The sequence below is a fragment of the Aptenodytes forsteri genome, unplaced genomic scaffold (assembly GCF_000699145.1).
Source record: "Aptenodytes forsteri isolate BGI_AS27 unplaced genomic scaffold, ASM69914v1 Scaffold83, whole genome shotgun sequence".
NCBI classification, from domain to species: Eukaryota; Metazoa; Chordata; class Aves; order Sphenisciformes; family Spheniscidae; genus Aptenodytes; species Aptenodytes forsteri.
In genome coordinates this window covers 2346208-2368550 of record NW_008795371.1, presented here as the reverse complement: position 1 = coordinate 2368550, position 22343 = coordinate 2346208, and the positions used below count along the sequence as shown (strand labels likewise).

The 22343-nt window shown below is 38.6% G+C and overlaps 1 protein-coding gene across 1 annotated transcript in view; it reads left to right on the top strand.

The window, feature by feature from the left end:
- Window positions 1-22343, top strand: part of LOC103899813 (myocardial zonula adherens protein) — a 53602-nt gene that overhangs the window by 15108 nt on the left and 16151 nt on the right. The window contains exons 4-9 of the mRNA XM_009280358.2: window positions 697-810; window positions 1665-1817; window positions 4725-4850; window positions 5711-5839; window positions 7724-7809; window positions 11290-11395. Coding sequence (XP_009278633.2) covers window positions 697-810; window positions 1665-1817; window positions 4725-4850; window positions 5711-5839; window positions 7724-7809; window positions 11290-11395 — 714 coding nt within the window. The remainder of the gene's footprint in view (window positions 1-696; window positions 811-1664; window positions 1818-4724; window positions 4851-5710; window positions 5840-7723; window positions 7810-11289; window positions 11396-22343) is intronic.

Genomic DNA, 22343 nt, shown 5'->3' with positions numbered 1-22343 from the left:
GCTGCTGACCTAATCTGTGTATGACTTGGTTACTAAACACTAATTGTTCTCCATATCAGTCCCTGTTCTTCTGTGTATATAAACTTTCTGAATAGATATCCGAGTGTCCTCCTCTTGTCCTTTCAAAAAGAACAGCTTTTACAGTGATTAAATAAACGTATATACCAGCAGGAGATGACAAATTTTCACACAACAAAGCTCTCTGCTGACTTCTCCTACCTGCTTCGTATTGTTTCATCCTTAAGTCTTCTTGATGTTGCTTCTTTATGTACCTGATTAGCCAGTTCCTTCTTAATTAAGGCTATTCTACAGTTCACCCAAACCTTTCTAGATTTCCTTATTTCTTGCATTCTTCTGCTTTTCACTCTGACTTTTTACAATCTGCCCACTCTGTGTATATAAACTTTCTGAATAGATATCTGCCGAGTGTCCTCTTGTCCTTTCAAAAAGAACAGCTTTTACAGTGATTAAATAAACGTATATACCTGTGCCTTAGTTCTGTTAGCATATTTGGATTCTGAGGTTTATTTGTTTGGTTTTGAGGTGCAAGAATATGGTTTGAGGCCTGTATATTTTAAGCATCCTAGTACTGTGAAAATTAACCATGGGGTCTTTTCTCTTCTGTAGCTCCCTTTGAAAGAATAGGTAAACTTGATCATTATTCTATATAAAACTTTTTTTTTTTTCCCTGCTCAGGTGACAAATGCTCATCAGGAATCCTTAGAGAATCATGTGCGAGTGCAGGCTGCAGCCTTAGATAGCTTTAGTGAAATGAACAGCTCCTTGACATCAGCATCAATAGACTTGCAGGTACATTTTAATAGCTGTTTCACAGCTGACAACTGCGTTTTCTGACATGGATTTAAAAGCATACATAAAACATGGATGACAGATTCTAACACTAAACAAGCCCATGAAGTACTGCCTTGGATATCTAAGGCAGCTAATTTAGGAAACTAAGAAAAAAAATAAAATTCCAACACCTGTGTTTTTAAAAAACCTGTTAAAAAATAGTGTACAGTAGATACTGATCTGCAGCAGATTAATGCCACTAGTCATGTCTCTATGAAATACCTAACATGAAAATGTGATTTGTTCTGTATTGTGCAAAACGGTACATCTCCTGACTTATTCCTACCTTCACTGGTTAACAGAAATAGAAGTGGCATGTTTGGATGCTAAACACTTGTGAGACGTTACATACCTGTGAAATGTAGCGGGGGGGAGAAGGTGGGAATGAATTTTCTGTTTTAAAGACTTCCAAATTCCCACGTATCTGAGCTGAACAACTTAATGTTCCTGCTTTCTTGTATGTCACAGTTTTTCTCAGTCTAGTGCACTTAATACATATAGCATGCCCTTGGAGAGAAGAAAGGAAGATTGTTGGGAGTAGCATTCATACTGAAATGTATCCATGTTCCTTTCTTTTTTTTATAGTGTTCCAGGACTTGATTTCACTGAGCATGTTCCTCATGGAAATACCTTCTAGCAAACTAAATACAACAAAAGCCATAATTTTAAATGTTAAAACTTGCAAAATTGTTCACACTGCATTGACACATCAGGAAACTCTTAAATGTTCTGTCTGTTCCATAATCTCTTGACTATATTAGTTTACCAAATTATTTGTGATTTTTAACATGTGATTTGCCTCTTTCTTCTAGAAAACTCTAGTGGATGTTACAGTGGAGAACACTGATATAAGGGAACAAATAAGGAATTTAAAACATACACACGAGCAATCTATGGAAAAGCTGAGAGAGAAGCAAAAGCAACTGGAAACAGCACAAATTGAAAATCAGTTACTGAAATTAAAGGTGCGGTATATAAACTCCCCTAAAAATATTGCACAGTAAGGGCATTAGGAGTATGTTAAATTAATTCCTTGGCCTTATTTGTAAACAGTTCTTCATTCTCCATGCCTTCATCATTCCCTAGAGCTGACATATTCCTGTGAATCAATACTGGTTTAATAACAAAGAATCTCAGCTGGCAGCAGTCAGTCTTTCCATAACGTGGGATTACCATTCAGGGATGCTGGCAGGTGAAAATTCAAACCATTAAATGGTTATTAGTGTCCATTGCAGTAAGTAAAGGAATATTATAACTCTACACAGTGCTATAAGAATTTCTTGATGTTAAATTTGTTTATTTGGTATTGCACAATTTTCAATAGGTAATCCGTTAGGTCTTATGAGCATATGGTCAGCAGATACGTGCTATAACAGCAAATGTCTTGGAAAGAGAATTAAGCTATTTCTTTCAGAGAAATGGAAGGGAATAAAATGCAAGCTGGAAGGTTTTATATGCCAGAAAGCTTGACCGTTTTCTCCCTGCATCTGCCAAATGTATTCCTTTAATCTCATTTAAAAAAAAAAGTCAAACCAAAAAGCCAACCAACCAAAAAAACCTCTTCTGGAAACCTTTGTCTTTCTTAAAATTGCTTAAAATAGATTAATTTGGATATAGTACTGTATCAGAATTTGTCACTGTGAAATTAAGGTGACTGCTGGTTTATTAATGTTTAATTTTGTTAGAGATGATGTTTCTTTTTGGATCTCTAGTGACTTGCATTCATGCTTGATGATGAATGGTTAAAAGAGAAAACATTAAGTGTATTTCAACTTAAAATTCACGTTCCAGTTTCCTCTCAGAGTGAAGCTTTACAGGCTATAAAAGTACCTGTATTTTGTACCTTTTATTGTCAGCAGGAAATAAAAAGCGGGAAAAAACAATTAAAAGAAGAAAGGAAAGCTGATGCAATTAAGATTTCAAAACAGAAATTTGGACTTTACTATAATCTGAAGGACATGCACCAACAAGTCAGGCGAAAGTATGTCTGCTTCTAAGGGCAGAGAACCGCAGGTTAAGTCCTAGTTCAACTGAATGCTTTGTTTATCTTCAAGCATGTCAAGGTCTGCAGAATACGTGCCCTGCCTTAATGAGGAAAAAGTTTAAATTTTGCCCTCAAAGTTGCAGTTTTATTACAAAGTTAGTGGATAAAATACCTCATTGCTGTCTTTGAAAGTGAAACATAAAATTGTGTATCAAAGATGCCAAGACATCTGGGATTTAATTCCAGGGGTGAATGTAAGAGGATGGTGTGGAATCTGGGAGGTTAGCAGTTGAAAAGCAGTAACTACCATATGCCATGATTATTTTCTAGGTAGGAGAACACACCCACATAGCTTATTAAGTAGGTTCGGTTTATTCATACAATCATAACAATAACTGAGGTTAGAGATGTTGATTAGGAGTGCTATAACAGATGCCCTGATGCATCTACCTTTTTATGCTTGTTTTTACTCTCCTCATTGCTCAAACTATAAGCAAAGGAATGATGGAGAGACAGTGCCAGAGATCATATTCCAGTTCAGTGTATCTTAAGGACTCTGGGTTTTGATTGTTGGCTTTTTCTGAATTACATGATTCTTTCAGGCTTCCTGAAATGTGGAAGGTTTTGTGTTGTACTGAAACTTAATTTAACTCCACTCCCTCTCACAAAGTGCAGGTTACTACACCTGCCCCAGTGTTGGTCTAGGTGAGATGCCAAAGGGGGCAATTGCAGTGCAAGTGGAGTCCTTCAGAGCTCAGTCCCTTTTCAAAGGACGAAATACACTGTTGTTATCCTACAGGGTAGTAAAACAGTTTGTTCCCACCATGCAAGGTAAACACAAGGGTTTAATAAATCTTTCAGTACTTGAAATGAAAAAAAACCCACCAAACCCAAAACCTTAATCATCAGAACCAGGTATTTTGTAGCTGTGTAAATTGTAGTGATCAGCAGGGAACACTTCATTCTTCTCCCAGATGACAGTATATTCCTCGTCTTCCTGACATTTTTGTAGCACCCATAGCATTTCACTGTAACCTTGTCTGATTTATAGCATCTCTAGTAAGAGAACTAAGTCCTGGATTAGCTATTTTACTTTGCTTTTATTGTGGTTTAATGGAGTAGATGGGTTTAAGCTGTAAATATCCTATCTAGTTTTTAATCTGAGGGTGTGGTTCAGTCAGTGTTTTGAGCCAAGATAAGGGGGAAATCCTGTTTCTGAATTACCAGTCCTGCCCTCTTCCCTGTAGCAATAGTGAAGTTTCTGGTCCTGTGGTTAAAAATTAACCCTTCCACACCACTGAGTATATTAATTTTAAGTCTGACTGTTCCCTGATCTGCTTTGCTCCATGGTCACCCCAGTTCTTGTGCCTACACAAAGAGCAGTATGTGAAAAAGCAAGAGAGAGGAGGGCAGGTACAGCTGCGTCTTCTAGTTAATAACACATACTTAAGTCCAGCTTAAAGCAATTATTGCATTGAGTGTTCATGGTCATTTAGAAACAGGATTTGAGTCTAGACCATCTCTAATCTATGCTTCTGTAAAATGGGGGGAGACAATATCTTTTCAATGGGGAAACAAACCAAGCGACTTGGAGGCTGTTATGGAAGGGCTCAGGAAAGAGGCGTAGCCTGGTCTTGGATAAGCAATGACTAGTTAAATTCAGACAACATGAAACTTGATGAAATGGTAACTTCTACAAATTCAAATGACTTTTATACTGGCAGAGTGTTGTAAATGGTCTTGATGCAAATGAAAATCTGCTTCAGCAGTGTTAAATTTATAACAAGGTGGAGCTGAAGTTCAAAGCGTTATTCTCACATCATGTGAACTCTGTTTCTCCTGCCAACAGTGCTGTACTGACTGATGGGTCAACTTTCCCCTCTCATAGGTGGAATCATCGCAGGAAGCCAATGCTGAAGTCATGAGAGAGATGACAAGAAAACTGTATAGTCAGTATGAGGAAAAAATGCGAGAAGAGGAGCAGAAACATAAAGCTGAGAAAGAAATCCTCCTAGTACGTATAGCCAGTTTGTAAGAGTGGTGCTTAGCTTGGGTGTCATTTCTCAATCACTTAATACTCCAGAGTTGACGTGTTCCTTCACTCCTGTCTCTGTGACTAGTCATGCCACAGTTACTAAGCTTTCCAAGCTTTTGGGGTTGTAGGGCTGAGAAAAGAATGTGTTCAAACACAGTAACAGTAATGATAATGTAGATTTCAAAATTTGAAATGGGGTAAGTTGGGTTTTTTAACTTCTGATTCTCTAAAAAAAAAAAAGGAAAATATAATGTCCAATTTTAGTGATAGTTTAAGAAGGGGAGGGGGAACAGCTTCACTGGACGGTACTGGAACAAGAACTCTTCCTGTCCCCTGGTTTCCCTCCACCCCCCAAGTAAAACCTTTCTATGAGCAGTTTGTCATTGCATTTTTCTAACTGATAAAGATAGATAATGACTGAGATAGAAGGTAGATTCCCCAGTCTCTTTCTATTCATACTGTTTATATGTGAGAAAAGCACAAAGCTGAACGTGGCAAACTTTGGTGTTTAAAATGCTATCTTCTGCAACAGCATATTTTTCTTATGCTGTTACTTGATGGCATCCTCGGAAGGGAAAACAACTATCTAAGAAATGGGTAAAAGTTTTTCTCAGGTTTTCATAATGATGCTTTACAAATACGTATGCACTTCAAAGTGCCCCAACTCTTTTGTTCTATACAATTCACATTTATGGTCACAACTCTTCTAGACTTTTGGGCAGGTGTAGTGAAAAGCTTTGAGCTCTGCTTAAAAGCTGTTAGCCTGGCTCTTGGCCTTAAAAAAAAAAAATCCTCAATATATTGTATGTTAATGTGACTGTAAATGTTCTTATTTGAAGGAGGAAACAAATCGGCTTCTGAAGGCTATTGAAGAGGCAAATAAGAAGATGCAGATTACAGAAACAAGCATTCAGGAAAAAGACCAGAGAATTGGTGAGCTGGACCGGCTGATTGAACGCATGGAAGAGGTATGAGAGCTAGTTGATTGCCGCCTTTAAAGGAAATGCAGAAGCGCATGGAGGAAATTTGATTTTTTTTGTTTGTTTTTTGTCTGCTGCTCAGTACCCTGCTCAGTGATACACCATTGCTGTTTGCATCTTACTTAGTTATTGTATCCATATAAGTAAATGGACCTGGACTACCATAGAGACACTGTGATTACATGGTTCTTCTGTCTTTCTAGTGGTCTTTAAAATCAGGGCTGCCTAAGGTGTCATATTAATTTAGTAAATTAACCATTTTTTTAAAGAAAGAGTTTAAAAAGACCCTTCGGTCTTCCTTCAGTGTGCAAGGTCTCCAAAGCCCAATGAAGTAGTAATCATTAATGATCCAAAGTCTCTTAGAAATGCTGTCGGTAGGTCCATTAAAATGTGTTTTAGTTAGGAATAGACCTTTATTTTAATTTATTGTTAAGCCTAAGAGTATCCCAGTACCTTTCTTTGCATAGTACACTGCATCTGAATGTCATTTGTTGAACCTCTTCAGCTATCTGAAAAAGCTTTATATCTTCTGTCTCAAACAGTTACAGTGAAATTTCCTCTTCATTTTCTGGTATCATTCACCTAACTGAGAATGAATGTTATTGTTTAGTCCTTAGGCTGAATAGCATCACTCTAAACGGTATGAGAGCAGCCCTTCCAAAAGACTGCGATGCTCTTGGATGTACTTTGGCGTTTCTCATTTCATTCAAGAGCAGGCATGTCATTATCTTTAAAGATCTGTGCCTTGCTATCTAAAATACAGAAGCAGAGAGCATTCTAGTAAGTGGAGGGAATATGATCTTCTGTTCTTACAAGTGAAGTGTTTTTTCACCAACTCCAGTTTAGTATATTAAATATTTGTTACTGAGAAGTAGATTTTTATAAGCCAGTCTTGTTGGCTTGACTGGTTAGTCTAATGTGCATTTGTATTGAGCACCTTTTGTCTAATGCTTGCAAATCTAGTAGTAGGATTAGTGATTACAATGCAAAATCATTCAGCTTAATATGCCCCTTTAGTAGCTCCAGCTACTTTAGTAGCTCCTGGGCTTCAGCCTACCACTTACAAGTATTATGCAGTGAATAAAGCCAGTCTTGTTGGCTTGACTGGTTAGTCTAATGTGCATTTGTATTGAGCACCTTTTGTCTAATGCTTGCAAATCTAGTAGTAGGATTAGTGATTACAATGCAAAATCATTCAGCTTAATATGCCCCTTTAGTAGCTCCAGCTACTTTAGTAGCTCCTGGGCTTCAGCCTACCACTTACAAGTATTATGCAGTGAATACAGGATTGCAATACAGTTCTTAAGTACAGATGAGTTTCTTCACGTTGGTTATTTAATTTGCTCTTATCTGGCTGATACTTGCAGAGTAAAACGGAATGCCTCTTAAATTCCTATTAAAGTGGATAGCAGACTCCTCTGTTAATTTGTGTTGACTCGGTCCCCAAGTCCTCATAGATCTTCACGAGCACTGTGCTGGTGGACATCTAAAAATAAACAGGAATATTTGGGGGAAGAAAATAGAGCAATACCTTTTATCTCAGCCTTGGATTGAGAGATCTTTTTGGAGGGATAGCATGGAAAATTTGACATTTATGTAGTTAAAGATTGTGACGACTCATCTTTTTATTAAAAAAATTTTCAAGTACAACCGTACATCTTTGAATAGGAAATTGAAAACTCTGATCTTATTTCCATGCATAGCTGGGAATTTGATTTTATTATTATGCATTCTGTGCTCCTTGCATGAATTTTTTTTAATCAGTTTCTGTTTTAATTTCACAAATGATCTCTTGAATTGCAATGAAATATGCTTTGTGAAGCCCTTACATTTTGACACACGGAGAACTGAAGGATAACATTTCTTGTTTAGGAACGTCACCAGCTGCAAAAACAACTCGAACTAAATGAAATACAAATATCTGGAGCAAAATCTGAAAACAACTCTGACAGTGAAAGGTGAGATATGTCTTGTCTGTGGAACTTCTAGTATTGCTCGGAAACTTTAAAGGTTGGTTGGTTTGTTTTTGAAGACACCTGAATTTTACTTTTTCTAATTTTAAAACTGCAGTCTGGTAGGGATTGTCCATCTGAATGTAAGTTTATTTACATATAAAATATCAAGAGGATTAATTTTTGCAATTAAAAAAAACTTTCATGCATCTGTCGTGGCTTAACCCCAGCCGGCAACTAAGCCCCATGCAGCTGCTCGCTCGCTCCCCCCGGTGGGATGGGGGAGAGAATCAGAAGAGTAAAAGTGAGAAAACTCGTGGGGTGAGATAAAGACAGTTTAATAGGTAAAGCAAAAGCCGCGCACGCAAGCAAAGCAAAACAAGGACTTCATTTGCTCCTTCTCATTGGCAGGCAGGTGTTCAGCCATCTCCAGGAAAGCAGGGCTCCATCACATGTAACGGTTACTGGGGAAGACAAACGCCATCACTCCCAACATCCCCCCCTTCCTTCTTCTTCCCCCAGCTTTTAATTGCTGAGCATGATGTCATATGCTGTGGAATATCCCTTCGGTGAGTTGGGGTCAGCTGTCCCAGCTGTGTCCCCTCCCAACATTGTGTACCCCCAGCCTGCTTGCTGGTGGGGTGAGAAGCAGAAAAGGCCTTGACTCTGTGTCAGCACTGCTCAGCAGTAACGAAAACATCTCTGTATTATCAACACTGTGTTCAGCACAAATCCAAAACATAGTCCCATACTAGCTACTATAGAAAAAATTAACTCTATCCCAGTCACAAACCAGCACAGCATCTTTTCTTGAAAAGTTGTTTGCAAACATGCAGAGTACATTTTAGATGGAACAAGTTGTGACATATTTGTGGATTGCATTTTTCTTAAACCTGCATTCCCAAATTCAGCACAGTATGATCCTGACTATGAATACTTTCATTATCTGTTCTAGACTGCTCAACACAGTTTTAAAAGACAAGACATTCTGTATCCTGTATTAAGCTGTGGGACATCCCCTTTGAAAAGATGAACTCTTGAAGAGAGCAAGAGTTTTGCATGTAACTGCCAGAGGGGTCTTTTTTTGTATAAAAGAGTAAGCGGGGAATATGTTTGAGGCTTGGAGGAGCAGGTCTACATATGTGATACACATTAACATATGCACATGAACAAAATGAAGGTGTGGAAGAAATCTGTTATGTAGCATCACAATGCAGAAATAAGCTATGAAGTTATTTGGGGAAAGTGAGGGTGATGTTATTGGCAGTGAGACCTTTGTGAATGGTTGTTCTTGAAAGCATGAGGCTTAGAAGAAAGATCTAGTGGTGTGGTGGCACCTGGATGTGTTGTTTCTGCCCACAGGTGTCATGTGCATGCATTACCACCTCTTTGAGACTGACAGAGCACCATGACTAGCCAAAAGAAAGCTTCAAGCAAAGCCAGAGGCAAAGTTTCAAGAGAAATCTGTCTAGCACTGAAATAGCGTAACTGCCATTGGAGTGAAAATTGCATCTGCCACTCAGAGGTTTATACGACACTACTTGAGTGGCTAAAGATGAATTATAAGCAGAGACTGTATAATTGTACTTGATTACTACTTATATTTCTGTGGCACCCAGAAATTCAGTTTTAAGGTTTTGGCATCCCGCTGTTCTGTAGGAAGCATAAACATAAAAGGAGGTCCCTGCCAAGAGCATCTCACTGCCTAGTTGTATTGATCTGTGACCAGCTTATCTGGTTTCAGGGTAATAACAGCTTTTCACAGCAGCCTGTTAAAATAATAATTTAAAGTGAACAGATGTCACATACAACATAGAATATGGAAATGAAAGATAATTGCTTTCTTCCTTTACCTCTGGATAACAGATACTCTTCTCGCTTCAGTGAACCCTGCCCTGAATACTCAGCATGAAAAGTTATGCTGCAGTAAAAAGGGTAAAGGCAATGTTCAGACAGGAATTTGTGCAATGCAAGCAAGCACGCAGTTGCAATCTATGCAATGCAAGGAATGAATCTGTGTTCAGATGCTGAAGTCTGTTCTTAAGTTCTCTTTACCTGTCTGTACCCGACCAGACACTTGAGCTCCACCTGAGGAAGGACCTCTGTTCCATTGCTATCAGTGCTTAAAATTCTCTTTCAATGAGAGACCAAATATGTGTTACAACTGCAATCAAAATGTAAATTGTGGTTTTGTGAGACCTTCATATGCAGGATTGAAAAACCTGCAGCAATGCCTTGAGTTTTTTGAGTCCTTGTCAAAGTGCTGCAGTTACAGTTCTGTAGAGTACTTCACTGTTAATAGAGACTCTTTCTGGGAGGAAACAGCATTCAATTCTGTCATTCATTGGAATCATGTCATGCAGTTTGCCATCTGCTGCTTTGCCTTAGAATGGTTGTTCTATTTGCAGCTTCAACAGTTTCTTCTGCTGTGCACAGACCAAGATGAAAAAAGCCTTTCTGTTTTCCATTCCCCTCCTCCACTTTTCAAATTCTGTCCAGACCTGAACCTAGAAGTACAGAAGTTTATTTTGTAAGCAAGCAATTGCTTTCTTTGAAGAATTTCAAGAATTGTACATTCAGATAAAAATGGAGGCTCCCATGGCCAACATGCCAAAAACTTATTACAAGCTTCCCTCCTGTTTCTTTGCATATTCTAAACTACTTTTCTGGCAAGCTTTCAAACCAACTTGTGGCAGGAGTTCTGTGGGTGTTCAATTTCTGTGTTAAACAGATTTGAAGAAATGCAGAATCTATCTAAAGAGTCATACATACAAACTTAAAACAAAACAAATGGAAACATTCAAGGTCAGGCTGGATGGGGCTCTGAGCAACCTGATCTAGTTGAAGATGTCCCTGCCCACGGCAGCAGGGTTGGACTAGATGACCTGTAGAGGTCCCTTCCAACACAAACTATTCTATGATTCTGTGATCCACAACAATTCCTGCTGACTGTTGATGAGTTAATACTACTCCAGTTAGCATTCTGCTAGTTGGCAACTATGCCAAATCCTTGACTCAAGGCTTCCCTGTGGTAGAAGAGCTTTTAAAAGGGCACCAGCAGATGTGCTTCCTGGCTTTTATTTAGTATATATTTCCAAAAAGGTTGCAAGTGGTAAGAAGTCAGGATAAATGTGTCTTTCTGATGATAAAGATCTAGTTGTCTAAATGCCTTTCACTTCAAGGAAAAACAGACATCTTAAGGAGATGAGCTTTGTCATGTTGTTTAATTGTCAGCACTTCAGGCTCTGAGTAAGCATGCCAGTATGCAAGACAAAGGTGAGTTAACTTGGGTGGAGACAGCCGCTTTGACTAAAAGAATACCATTAAAATGCACTTTGGGCAAATTGACATCTGTCAGTGGAATTTGACTTGCCTACCTCTCTACCTAGTCTTCCTGATTTATGGTGGTATTGTGGGGGTTGTTCTTGTTTTGCTTATGCTGCATAGCTCCCCACTTACATGCTTAATTCTTCCATGTTCTGCTAGGTCACAGCATTTGGAGGAGGTAGCAGCTAGCCTAAGAGAGCGAATCAAACATCTGGATGATATGGTCCACTGCCAACAGAAGAAAGTCAAGCACATGGTTGAGGAGGTGAGATTTAGTAAAACAATTCTGAGTCTCTTGGGAACACTGATTCTTTTAGTACATAATCCAGAGAGAGCTCTGTTCTGTGTGCAGTTTCCTTATGCCACCTTAGTTACAAACACAATGGAAGATGAGTTAAGCATCTGGAGCTAGTGAAGCAGAAAGACTAGCTGAAAGCAGTTTAATCCAGTAGCTGTGGGTTATATACTGTGATCTTTAGGCTGACACTAATTCTGGAACTCTTCATGGTAGTCCAGGAAATACAACATACAACCTACAACTTAATTTGAAGCGTTCAGAGGGTAACTGCAGAAACAATGCAGACTAGTCATTGAGGATATCCTTCCTGTACAGAAGTGGAAGGCAAAAACTGGCCTTTTTTTTTTTGTGCGTGTGTGGTTCCTCACAGAAACAGGGGGGCAAACATAGTTTTTCCACCACTCATCTTTTTTACTCAGCTCTTGGGACATCATCTTAGCTGCTATAATTTCCTGTAAAATTTTAAGTGGCTTTCTGCTGGAAAGCTGCTTCAAGTTACAGGCTACCTACGTGCCCAGAAACTGTTTAGCAGTCAGAAGGCTGTGATTGCAAACATTTCTGTTTCTCCAAGTGGATGAAAGAATGACATGGGAAATAGGTAAATTAAGTTTAAATTGGAGCTTTACAAAGCAGCCTGACAGCACTGTTACACTGAGCCTTGCTATTGCACAGAGGATAGGCATTCATGAAATATCTTTTATTTGTATTTGGACATCACACATTCACAAAATCAAATGTTTGGAAACCATTCTAACCTAAGGCATTCGTTCTGCGTTGACAATGTGCTGTTATAGGATTTCTGATTAGACATGGAGTTTTTCCATTTTTATCAAGGTGATATTTTTTTTTTTTTCTCTCTCTCCCCCCTGTATTTTTATATATATATTTACCTATATCTGTTTTGTTTTATAACATTCTGATGTAGTCCTGCTGTATGATCAGATGTGTGATACTAAGTGTCTCTTACACAGAGGGATGCAAAAGTATCTATCTCTTTGCATTAAAGTTCTTCTGCCATATTATCAGTATAGAAGACTGGTATAAAGTCTTGAGGTTTTATTTCTAGTTCAGTTTGCCATTTTCACTATTTTCAAGCATCATAGGAGGTGGCCTAAAACTGAGCTAACAATCTTTATACCATGGTATTCTCTTAAGGAAAACTTCTCCGATCTAATAATCCATTTCATGTAATTAATGGATTATGGGAACAATTACTTAATCTGTTTTGTATCTCTGTAAGCCAACCATCATATTACGAGCTTTCTTTGTTCTAACCAAAAGTTCTAAAGGACTTGTCACTTTGTGATACATGTGGCAACCCAGATGATTCTAGTAATATATAAGAGGATGGTGGCCTAAACTTTGCCCTTCATTACTAAATGTATTTTAAACTGCTCGGTGTAATTTGACCTCTAGTGGGCTGCATTGGTATAACAAATACTGTCAGTTCCATGGGGTGTTTTGGCAAAAACATGTATAAAGCTTGGGCCAATGATTATTATTTCATAAATATTAGGTTTGATGGGTGAGTTTAGCTTGCTGATTCCTTGTAATGTATCTCTGCTGGTGCCTTCATATACACAGAAAGCCCTTCTAGATCTTTTGGTTATCCTATATAACAAGTAGAATGCTAGATGACCAACTCACTACTTAGCTGTCAGATATGTCTACTTTTAATTGATGTCTGACTACCTGCTTTTCAAAATCAATTAAATCTCTGTACAAATCCTTGACTGCCATGTAGCCACAGGGAACATATTTTTGCTTTCTCCTTTAGTCCTCATATGTTTTAGTTTTTCTTTTAATTCAGTTTCCTTGAGAACTGCATGAACACCTGTAGCTACATCTATATTTTCACTAGTGAGCTAACTAAAGACTCCTGTAACAGAGGTTTGATCAGGTCAGATGGTACCAAATACATTAGGCACTTAATGTTTGGGGTTTTTTTAATTTTGTGCTATCCATAGTTTGTGTTTGTACTGTATTTGAGGAAATATCTACAATATAGTTGGTATGCACTATTTTAAACTGGACTCTTTTAATTAACGGCCTAAATATAGCAGCTTTAATAGTACAGAGAAGAGTAGCTGTCCACCACGGGGGAAGATAAAAAGCATTGCAGATGTGTATGCCCTGAGCTATCCACGCACGTGGTATTTTTCATCATTTTTGCACTTTTCTCTACATATATATTAGAAAAGTATTTTTAGGCTCACTTTAAGCAACACTTACTAACTATGTTATAGAAGCTGAGAAATCGGCAACAAAAATACTTATTAAAAGGTAGGCTGTTGAAAAGGAATGCTGTCTGAAGAGTCAGTTCTGGAGTTAAGTTAAAAACTAGGGAGCAACAGCACTAAACATACTTTCTAGAGTAAATAGGGAAGATTTTGTAATTGTGCTACTATTTAAGTCCCAGAAAATGTGTTCATCAGGGTATATTTGAACGCACGTCCTCTCTACATTAAATTTAACTGAATGTAGAATGTAATAGCTAGGAATATCTAGAAAAGTGTCATGAAAACCTGCCATGTTACTCATTATTGCAATACCTTCATGGCTGGTATCTGTAAAATAACATTCCATCTTAGGGTTTATAAGGGTATTATAATAATCAATAACTTGCATTTAAATATAATTGAGAAAGAATGATCAAAGCAGCTAGAAAGTCTGCTTTCTGAAACGCTTAGCTTCTCTGTTGCGTGAGAACGGACTGAGAACAGGCTAACCTGTGAAACTCAGAAGAGAAGTGGAAAGAAAGTTAAATAGTCAAAATTATCAGCAGTGCTTTTGTTAGAAGCTGAAACAAAGCTACTGTGTGAACTACGTGAGAATGATGGCTAAGCCTATGCTTGCTTGACTACAGGATGAGCTTTATTTAGTATTAATCTTGGTATATTTGGACACAGTTCTGAAGTATAAGTGAAGGGTTTATTCTTTCAGTGTAAATCACAACGGGTTTATGCTGTTATCTCCAATTTAGACAAAGTGCAGCTACAGAAATGAACATCATTTCAAACGGGTGCTGAACAAACAAGATAGGTTGCTTCAAACTCATATGGAGAACTGTCAAAATTGAACAAGTACTGAGATGAATCTGCTGGCTGAAAAAATCACAAAATAGATTGCTCTTCTGGCCTTTTTAGGGAAAGATGATGGATCATTTGCAAGCGACAGATGCAGGGCATTCTGTAAAAGAACAGCAAGCAGTTAGGAGGAAGTAAAAGAGAAGCTTTACAGTGGAGTTTTGTGATGCGGTAGGCAGCTCTAACACCTCCAGTGCTTGTTTGATGGCATTTAAAAATGTGTTAGGAGGCTGTGGTCAGTCCTAATCTAGGCATGCATGAAAGGGGATGCTGACAGGGAAGCACCAAATGTAGGAGGCCATGGAGGAAGAGAGTATTAAAGCCTTCCTTTTCACAGGACGCATCTTGTTGATACTGCAGTAGATATGTGACCTGTGGAATTGAGCCCAGGCAGAGAAGGACAGTCACAGTTCAGTGTGCGTATACCCCTTAGCAAAGAAATCATTTGCTTCTAATTTTTTTCTCTGAAAATAAATCCTTCCATCTCGGGCATTAATAGAACCTTTTTCAACTTGACCTAGTCAGACCAGTTATAAATTAAATAGGAGCATGGAAAATAACTTTCAGAAGAAAATAAATGGAAGAAATAAAATGGAAGTTTGCTGGAGTCAGTGACCTTCAACATCTCTGTGTGTCAGAGCCCACACACACCCATTTTTCAGCCTCATAGGGATTCTCTGCTGTGAGAGCTAAGATCGCAGCCCATTAGAGCACCGGCTGAGCAGAAAGTTATCCTGCATAGTCTTAGAGCCTCATGTTCTTGTTAGAGAGAGACTGCAGATGATTTAAGGCTGACAGGTTTATCCCTGTGTTGAACTTGTTTGTTAAACAAATCTATTTGTTCCCAGCTTAGTGCAGTACATTTTACATGAAGTGCTGGCAGCTGAAAGCACAGGACCTGCGTTTGGCAGGTGTGTAGAAACCCAGCCCTTTTCTCATACTATTTGTACATAGCAGGCTTTCAAAAAAAGAGTGAGAAGAGACAGATGGCCAGAGTGGGTCACCCAGAGCTCAGTGATGAAATCAGTGAACATTAATAATGGTAGGCTTGACTAGCCTTTTAAGCCCTTGCCTTTGTAGCCATCTTAAAGTATGGCAGGGCAGAGAGAGGCTTTCAAAGACAATCCAGGAAAAACCAGTTCGATCAGAGGAAGAATTTGCAGGGAGACTCACAGCGTGAAAGGTGGAAACATGCAATGTTCAGGCCCTTCCACTAAGGAGTTTCCAATGCAGAGATGGAATTGGCCAGGCAGATGCAGGCACAGAGGCGCTATGGGAGGGCATGGGAAGCTGCTACCACATTGTTTCTTTCAGGGTTGAAATTGCTGTTGTTCTGTGAGAGGGGTGAAGGCTTGTCTTTTAAGTTATCTATTCGATATGGTCAATCAGTTTATCCTGTCTGTGCCAGTGTAGGAGATGGGAGAGAGTTTACTCTAAGATAAAGCTAAAAGTCTTCAAATGAAATACAAAACAATGATTTTAAATCAGCAACAAAAGTATTTCCTGGCTTGATCTCAATTTCAAACCCGAAGAGATTTAAGAGAGCTTTAGTTTTGAGATTTGTGCAATTGACATTGAAATGGATTGCAGTTTCATGGCACAATAAGCTGCTTTTATAGGTAATATCATTTCATTTTTGAGAAGCAGGAGAGGGAAGGAAATAAGCATTTACATTTTGTAAGCAAGGCGAGTGGGTTGATGCAGATCTAGGGAGCTGTTCTGAAGGGGACAGAAGAGAAAAGAATATTTGATTCCATGCCAAGAAATTATCTACAGAACTCAGATTTCACATGAAATTCCCCTAACTACTGAATTGAACTGTCTCTAGGTCATGGCCCATGAGCTGTTCTCCAGCTTTAGTCTCAGATTCGTTGGATAATAAATGGTGACCAAACACCAGGGAGAAGCTGTATCCTGTTCTGTTGTGGAAGATATTTGCATGAAAGGACAAAGTGCTGATGAGCAAATGATATCCCAAATACAGAAGATACTTTGTATTGCACAAATGGGGAATAAAGAAGATTTTTCCCACCAAAGACTTAATAACCAGCTGAAAACTTCTGTATCAAGATACTCCAACTCCAGATATATAGCAAAATATCCCAGTTTTAATACGGAAGTACAGTTTCAATTTTAGGTCAAGTAAAAGAAGCCACACAGAAGCATAGCGGATAAGAAGATGGAATTACCAGCCACAGACAGATGCCAATTTTTTACTAACCAAAATCTGCACTACGTAGTACCTACAGTGAAAACAAAACAACAACAACAAAACACACAACAACAAATGTAGAAAGAGAAACCCACCTTGGGAGCTTGGAGGAAGAAGATAAATGGCAAAACATAAATAACTCGCCACCCCCCCAATTCAAGCGTTTGGCATGCCTCAGTGGACTTGAGCAATGCAGTACGTTGCTTATCTATTGGCAGAAGTAGAATCACTGCTGGTGTTTGGTGAGAGTGTTTATACATGCACAGCATCAGCTCTTTCAGCTGGGAATTGCCCAGCCAAGTCATTAATTAGAAAACTTGCACGTTACTAAGGTAGCTCTTAATAAGGTGGGTTGAACTGTTAGACAATGTGCCGATGTTTATAACTCATTAGGACATCTAGGCCTTGTGGGCCTGCTTTAGCAATAGGTGTACATCAAAGACTGGTGTAATGTGTTCTTACAGCTCGTTAGTTTAGGAAGGTCTCTAAGTTGGTGCATTAACTTAAATCAATCAGTTGTTACTTTTTCTTTAAATACGAGTTTTAAAATACAAAACGTATTGAGGGGTCATTCAAGTGATTTAAGGAGGATTAAAAGGCAAAGGTGCTCATTCCTATTTACTGTATTACATTCCCTGAAAAAAATTCAACACTCTTGTCTAGCCTCTGATAAATACCACTTAAGGTCCAGTGAAATGGTGGACTGAGTAAAATCCAGTTCTCCTTGTACAGCAATTACCTCTAAGAGTTCAGGCTGATACTGCAATGTCTTGTCTGTCTGGTTTTGTATCATATAGTATGTGTTTTTCCTGTGTTTAGTCATATTTATGACCAGTTTGTTCATGTCTCTCAGTGTTACAGATGCCCAATCCATTAATGGTAGATGAATAAAGAAAATACACGATACTTGAGTAATATATAATACTTAAATATATTAATACTGTCATGTTCTGATAAATATTTTAAACTAATGGATGATAAGATCAAGTGGTAAATGTTGACTGAGTTTACCTAACAGCTGGATCTGTTCCAATCCAATAGATCACTGCATATTTCAAGCCTCCAGAACTGTGTCTGAGTACACAGAATAAAATAAAGTTTGCTATTTCAGACATTCTTTATAGAGGCTCTACAATTGGACACAACTTTAATTCTCTCTTAAGATGCTTTTTCCTTCTGCTTTAATTGCTTTGTAATTCTGTTGACTTCCCTTCTAATATCACTGCTCGCATCTCCAGCATTACTTTAGACTCTTGCTTTTAGGTCTCGTGATTCTCCTTTTGACTGTTCTTCTTAGGTGTTCTATCCATGAGATCAATTTAATGCTGTTGACTCGTACATCTAGCTTTCCATCTTACTGAAGCAAAGTTTAGTTGCTTGGTGGAGCAAGAGAAATTCGTAAGGGCAGCTCTTCCTAGAAGGTATTGAGACTTTCATTCAGATAGCATGACAATTTTGTTTGGTATTGGAGGAGATGTATTGGAGACTCTATAAGGTGTAGGAGTGAGAAAGAAGTAGATCTTCACTGATGGGCTGGACAAGAAGAATTGAATTTTCTGGGAGTTGCTGCAAGATAAGGTGACAATCTGGAGGTTGAGGGAGTTTGAGAGAAATGACCTCAAGGTTTCAGAAGGAGGCAAAAGCGTAGAGGTGGTAACAGCAACAGGACTGAATCAAGGAGGAGAGAGCTTGAAAAGAAGTGCTGTGGCCATATTAATCCTGAGCCAGTGGATAAATTCAGGATGATTCACATTGCATGTGGGGCCTTATGTGCTGATTCAGATCATTAGAAATAGCAGTGGGTATGTGAAATGCAAGCTGCACACCCAACACAATCTGCAGGGAACTTCATGGATCCTGCCATGACAGGGAGAGATCAGGTGCCCTTCCTGTGCCCGACAGCCAAATGCCGGGGATTGAAGTGGGGTGGCTGAAGGGCTAAGCTCACATGCACCCTGCTGCGTTGGCGGGTCGCCAGGCGCAGAGTTCCTGAGCAGCGTGTGTGTACTGAGTGACTGAGCCAGGGAGTTCATCTCTCCTAGTTGTTACAGCACTGGCGGAATGTGCTCTGCTCCCCAGCCCCTGGGATGGCCTAAGAGCACGTGATGCCTCTCAGTCACTGGCAGACCAGGTATATTACAAATTGTAGCGTGGGCCTTGTAGCTCTTCCCTTCCCAGTTTTGGAGTAGTTGGATGTCTCCCAACAGGAGAAGGAAAAGCAGGAGCAATGAATACAGTAGGGTGGGGGAGGTAAGAGAGAATGAAGTGATAGGAAAAAGGGTGATGGTGTGGCTCAGGGTTGCTAAATTCACATTTTTACTGTTAGCAGAACTGTTTTGAAAGGAATGAGTGGGTCATTAGTGTAAAATGATATTGCTAAGTAGGTTGCCAGTTTTGTTTGACTGCTTAATGTGGACGTGAAGGTTGTAGAAATACTGGTAGAAACGTGGAGGAAAAAGAACGGCTACTCAGTCTAACAATGCAAGTCAGGTCAAGAGGTAAGTGCTAGGGAAAGTCTGTCTGAGCACTTCTAGAGAAGGTTGGAAAAGGAGAGGCTGAAGGATGTACCTGAATAGTGCTTGTAGAAAATGATGACAAAATCTGAGAGGGTAGTTGTGCAAAAGCCAGATTTGGGAGCAAGTTGCTGAGTTGGCAGTGAGCTGAAATGCTAAAGTCTGCAGACACAGCAAGGATGAGGTAGATTATAGGCCTTGGGCATAAGCAAAGAAAATGTAGGAACATACTGGTGATAATTTTGTCCTGGAGTCAGTCCAGAAGTGACTCAGATCCAAGAGTCAGTCCATGGGGAAGTTAAGAGTCTTTGGCTTGCACTGATTTGTTTCTGACCCTAAACTATTCTGGCCACCACTTGGGCCCTCAGTTCAGTATTGTATTTGACCTATCTTGCTTCTCCTCTCCTTCTCCTTACCTTATATTCAACCAAAAGTCAAAGTATATTGCTCTGTCACCTGCTAGTTGTTCTCTTGCTTTATGCAACTCTTTGAAACAAAGACACTCTCAAGACTTGGGTTTGTGCAATACAGGTTTATGGTGCTGTAAGTGTTATTATCTTATTTTAGTTTACCATAACTAATATTTTTATGGAAAAATCAAAATGACATTAGGTAGCAAGGCATGAATTTTTTTTGAAGTGCTTTTACCCAATATCAACGTTATGATCCACTGTTCTTGTTACATTCCTCTCTCAAAGGAAACCATCACTTTTACTTTATGCAATGTGACTTACATAAATGTATTGAATTAAGATTGCATTTTATTTAATATAGTAATATATTAATATAATCCCCTAAAGTTATTCCTATGTAACATACCCCCTCAAGGATTAATCAAGTCAGGTTTGCTCACTCCTGGTGCTAATGGCATATGATGATATGTACTCAAGTCCTTATTCAGTAAATAAACTTTTTTGTAGTAAACCACTCTGGTGGGATGTGTCATCTATGTCAGACCTGTGGGTAGGTTTAAAGGTGTGTCTTAACTTTGGAAGTTGTTTCAAGCCTTGGACTGCAGTAGCTGCTGTAGCTGCTGAGACAACTAGTTGGCCATGTGCCTGGCGGGTGCAGCATGCCTGTATGAAGTAATGCAGGTGCCTTGCTACGTTCTGGCCCTGCTTTCCTTCTGCAGCGGCCTCAAAGGATAGCTCTGCTGCATCTGGGGAGCAGGGACTGCAGGACTTTTTTCCTGGCACTGAACCAGCCTCTCTCATTTTAGCCAGTGCTGAAATTTATTTCTCCTGGAATGTATTTGGTCTGTGTGGCTGTGTCTTTGAGTTCATAATGTTCTAAAGATCCACCAAAAGGTTTTATTACCGTATCTGTAATCTGCATGGTCTAATCATTCCATTCTGTTCTACTGCTAGACTAAGACTTTGTGTGTGTGATGATATCGTACCACATTGTCTCTTCTCCATACTGTAGAAGAGAAGGCGTATTTTAAAATTCTGGCACAATTCTTCAGGGGACAAAGTAAATTGATTTCATGCGTCCTGACTGGTACTATGTAAACATGCTAAAATGAGTCAGGGAGTGCTGTTGTGTATGGTTCAGTCTGCCAGTCCTTAGAGGATTCTCACACACACACAAAAAAGTAAAACCAGTAACATTTCTGCCAAATTACAAAATATCTTTTTGGAGTTCAGGTTTGTGTTTGGGAAGGGGAGGAAGCTGTTTGTCAAGGTCTTCCTCTCTGTATTCTCTGTTTAGATTTTTAAGGTGTCCATACTCATTTTTGCCTTCAGACTACTCTAGTTAAAATAACTCAAAAACATCCTTAGGGAGTTTGTGTCTCTGTAGCCAATGTGAAGAATAAACAAATACAAGTTTAATTTTAACTTACACTAAATACAGTTGTACATAATACTGGTAAACATAATGCTTCCTATCGCAGTTTATTTCATGTCTTAGAGCCTTTATATCATAGAGTGAATATAACTTAAGGTAAATGGCTATGAAACACAAGAGTTTGGTCTTGCTTTTGGATAATAAATAATTCGATCACTTATTTGCAAAGAGAAATATTTTGTGTTTGATGTAAAAACCAGAATGGGCTGCTGATGAGGTATATTATCTTCAATAACAAGAATGGGTATCTGTCAGGGCAAAACCCTCCCCTGATCACATAGCTGTGCTTGGCTTCAGTCGTCTTTGTGTCATACAGATTACTGGTGTTAAAATTATTTCCTTGTATGCATAGTAGGAGAACAGAATATTAATAGAGAAGACCCACTTGAAAGTCCTAAAAGAACAGTTTATCTTTTCTGAAGTGGAATTTATTGGCAGGACTGAAGCTATTGAACTAGTGAAGATATAGCTGACTTAATTTAGTCATACTGTTAAACAAATTTGTAGTTAAATATGACGATCAAAATATGTTCTATGATTTTTCTGAAAATGCTACAAGCTTTGTGTTTCTGTGATTTGAAAACTGAAATGATAAGAGCTTTAGATGACATGGATAGGTTTTACATGCACTTTAAAGTAAAAGTAAAAAAGAAAAAAAGGAAATACCTGATTTTGAGAAAGATGGATGATGATAGCACTCATGTATTCTGTAACTTGAGCTGAAAACACTTACTGCATGGAGTTTACCTTTTAGCTTTTCCAAGTAAAAATTGATCATTGTGTCAATGAGATGTGATAACTGAAGATCATGAAGACTAAATTTAAGTTGAGTTGGTTTTATAAATTTTCGGTTTTTGGTTTAATTTATGCATTTGTTTTGCTTAATTTTTTCATAGTTCTATACGTTTTGTTTGAAATGTTTTATAATACCTAGCAGTAAATTTTTGGGAGGGTGATAGTACTACTGTTGTTTTGATTATCGTACCTTTGAGTATTTTATCATTCTCTTTTAGCAGAATGTGAATATTTCTACTAATCATTGTTTCCAGACATGCTGAAAAGTTTTACACTGGTGGTTTTGAAGAGGTTTGTTAACGGTCTTTCACAAAATTGATTTTTAGATATAAAAAGTGACTGGTGAGAGTGCATGGAAAACTTCACCCAAGTATTTAGAAATGGTCTTCCTTGCATATCAATGTAACATAACAACTGCCAGGAAAAATTAATGTATTCTGAGCTTTCCTTGATTTCAGTTT